Here is a 3,601-nt window from a genome sequence, read left to right as displayed (position 1 = left end):
AATTTCTAAAAAATCTGATCAAAAAGCTGAAAATCTGCATGAAAACTTTTGCACAAACTTTAGAAATTGTATTTCTATATTTTTTTTTTGTAGTGTTAACTCCATTTTAATAAATAGCTGGCGGAAAAAAAATGTTTGCTTATGTTATGAAAAATTCCCTGGGCAAATACTTTTCTTTGGGCCGTTAGTGTACATATCGCACGCCATCTTCAAAAGATGCACAACTCAAAATTTGGCATTTTTGAAATTATGCGCTAAAAATGTACACAGAGCTTTTATTTACCTTTCCGCATTAGCTGGAGCAAATTTTTGTTATAATTTGTTAAAAAAAAAAACCTAAGGTGAAGGCTCCCTTGCCCATATAATTATCAGGTGCAAAGAAATAGTTTTTCGTATATTCTGACAAACGTGTAATTTTGAGTTGTGCCCCTTTTGAAGACGGTGTGCGATATGTATGTATGTAATATGTATGCAGATATGAAATTTTTGTGAACAATGATTATAAATACTTAAAGGATAAGTTACATATGTATTTCTTCGCTTTTTACAAGGTTTTTTTTTCGAACATTTATAATAAACTTTCACACAAGTTACTTTCAAAATATTTATCTTAATGCAATGATTTTTTTTCATAAAAAACATTTTTAAACAAAGCACATTTTTCAAGGTATTCAAAACAACTGAGAAGATAATTGAGTTTGAATATGAAACGCGTGGCATACATGCAATGATAAGTAAACAGGGATGGAAAAACAATGTAGACCCAAGTTTATGAAACTCCTTGTCTGTTTATTTTTAGCATAAAAAAGTTGTTTCTCAACTTAAAAATGATTTTTTTTTGTCATTATCTAATGCTCTCTTATTGAGCAAATATCTTTTTTAAATTCATTTAGTTAATGTTTTTTTTTAATAGAACGATATCTATTGATTCCTATCTTTTGTGGCGGTCAAGTTTTTTTAAATCGGTTGTTTTTGACTCATTTGAATAAAACATTGGATATTGGGAAACTAATAGCAGAAATATTCCCAAAAAAAAGAAAAGATCAATTGATTAATATTTGTTTTAAAGTGAGACAAATTATGTAGATTAAAAAATTTAATTCAATAATTCTAAAAATATATTCGCTTTTAGTTTTTTTTCAGCAAAACTTAAAATCTTTTTATGCCTAATATTTAAATACATAGTACAATCACCATCATATCATCAATACAACACCCTATTTTATATAAGAAACGCTACATAGCTTGTGCCTGGCACCGCCTATTTATGACTACAAATGTGTATCAATTTCATTTCATTTTATTTTTTACTTCTTTTCATTTTATTATTATTTTTTGTATTATAATAAACTTTTTATTTTATTTTAATCAACTTTTTATTGTATTCTATTTTCTGTATTTTTTATTTAATTTAGTCTTTTTGTTTTATCAATTTACTTTTTTATTTATTTAATTTTTTATTTGTACTTTTTATTTAATTTATATTTTTTATTGTACTTTATTTTCTTTAATTGTATTTTTATTTCGTTTATGGTATTTAATTTTCCTTTATTTTATTTGGTTTTTATTGTATTTTATTTACTTTTTTATTGTATTTGTTATTTTATTTTTCTTTATTTTTTATATTTTATTTGTTAGTGTTTTTTATTATCTTGCTTACTTTTTTATACTTAATTGTTATTTTATTTTTGCTGAGAATTTTTTAATTTTAATTTTCTTGCTGAAGATCTGTCATTATTTAAAATAGTATATGCAAAGGAAGTTTCGTAAGTCTGTGGCTTTTTGATGTTTTGTTTGATAGCCATTGAAAACAGACAACCCCTTAAATTTTTACGTAAATGGAAAAATGCGAGTTTCATCATTAAAGCATAAATTCTGCTAAGAGCTGCTACTCCGCTACCACCGTTGCGTAACCGTGGACGAAAATGTTTGCATCACAATAAACATTTTGTAGTTCACTAAAAGTAAAACTCCACTCCAAGTTTTTAAGGCGTTCAGTGTCCTTTTCAACTGCATATATGTATGTACATAAATTTAATATTTATTTAAATTTTTGAGATTTTTTTTACGTTCGAATCCTTTATGATGCGATTTATGGAAGGTTCCAGAACTGTTTTTCGGCGTGATTTCCATCCCTGTTACTATTTTGTGTTTATGTGTATGTACATTTGTATGCATTTTTGCTTAGGTGTATGTATGTATGTGCGCTAAAATATGTATTTCCTATGATACTGTGTTGTGTCATGAACATCTGGAACTCCACCAATCTCACTAAGACTTACTAAGTTACTATCTGTAGCTCTTAAATCTATTGAATTCAGTCGGATTGTTTGGTGTGTTTTTGGCGGCGGCGGCGGCTTTATGCAACTGTGACAATGTTGATGTACGAGTATATTGTTGATGTGCAAAAGATGAGAAATGCCTCTTCGCCTTTGCCAAATACAGCTCCCAAAGCTTTTGCATTTGTTCAGGATTGATGAGATGCCAAGCATAGATGAATTCCACACTATCACTTGTCGTCACATCATTGAGCAAATTGTCACAATCATCTTCATAGAGTATATATTCGTAGGCATTTGTTATGGGCGCACTGATATTTTGCGCCAAAATTCCCGTTATATGGACGTCATCTATCCAAAAGTATGTCGATACTTGCGCGGCATTGTACAAAGCCAATGCCACATCTGGCGAGTATATTATAGCAAAACCTGGACAGTATGGCGGATAGTAGCGACCGGCATATTCCCGCACATTGACACGCCATTTTGAGCGATAGCTACGTTTGACTTGAGCATTAATAGTCGTTTTGCAGAAAAGCAAATCTTGCGGATGACGGAATAACATTTGAGCGGCATTAAATTGGGTGGCATTAGTGCGCAAAGTCGATAACTGGGGATTGACATGAAGCGTGACGGAGGCATTTCTTACAGTACCTCTACTACTACTTTTACTGCTACTAGTACTACTTCTACTACTACTACCACTACTTTCCATGCTGGTATTTCCAACAGCGTTGCTAACGGTATCGGCGGTATGTTGCATAGATGCTGCAGCAGTGGGTAGCATTCCTACCCGACTCTCCAACGCATCACTCTGTAGTGTACGCTCTAGGTAGATGAGCAATTGTGGCGTATTCACATAGACATCATCATCGACCTTAATTAATATTTGCGCATGCGCACAATTATACAGAAACCATTTGAATGCCATTATATGCTTATAGGTCATATTGCGATAACTATCCACAAAGGCGCCCTGTATTAAATCACCATTTTCGAAATTCTCCCGCTCAATATCCAACTGTTGTGCCTCGGTCTCGACCATGCCGAGTAAAAAGATAATTCGCAATGGTATAACGCCATTAACGCGCGGAAGTAAATCCATATTGGCCCAGGTGTCACGTATAAGGCGGCGCTTTTCCTCATTCGCCGGCGCTGAATGCACCAGTATCAGTCCTTGTATATCCCTACTACAGCCATCCTGACTTATAAGGTACGCGAAGTCGTGCAAATCGATTAGTTGATGGAAGTCATCCGGTGGAAAGTTGTACGCTCTCACATTGCCGGCGGTCGTTGTTGTTTGTAAGTCTGCGTTATTCTTT

The 3,601-nt window shown here is 32.7% G+C and overlaps 1 protein-coding gene across 1 annotated transcript; it reads right to left on the bottom strand.

The window, feature by feature from the left end:
- Positions 1-1,673: 1,673 nt before the first annotated feature.
- LOC108383144 (uncharacterized) lies at positions 1,674-3,597 on the bottom strand (the record flags this gene model as incomplete). Its single annotated transcript, XM_017639526.1, has 1 exon — positions 1,674-3,597. A coding segment is annotated over one exon (1,308 nt), but the record flags the coding sequence as incomplete, so codon positions are not given.
- Between the last annotated feature and the right edge of the window lie 4 nt (positions 3,598-3,601).

Source organism: Rhagoletis zephyria, unplaced genomic scaffold, assembly GCF_001687245.7.
Source record: "Rhagoletis zephyria isolate East Lansing unplaced genomic scaffold, Rhagoletis_zephyria_1.1 Rzeph_scaffold_30992, whole genome shotgun sequence".
Lineage (NCBI taxonomy): Eukaryota > Metazoa > Arthropoda > Insecta > Diptera > Tephritidae > Rhagoletis > Rhagoletis zephyria.
Note: the sequence above shows the minus strand (reverse complement) of the source record. Positions and strands in the feature narration are given on the sequence as shown.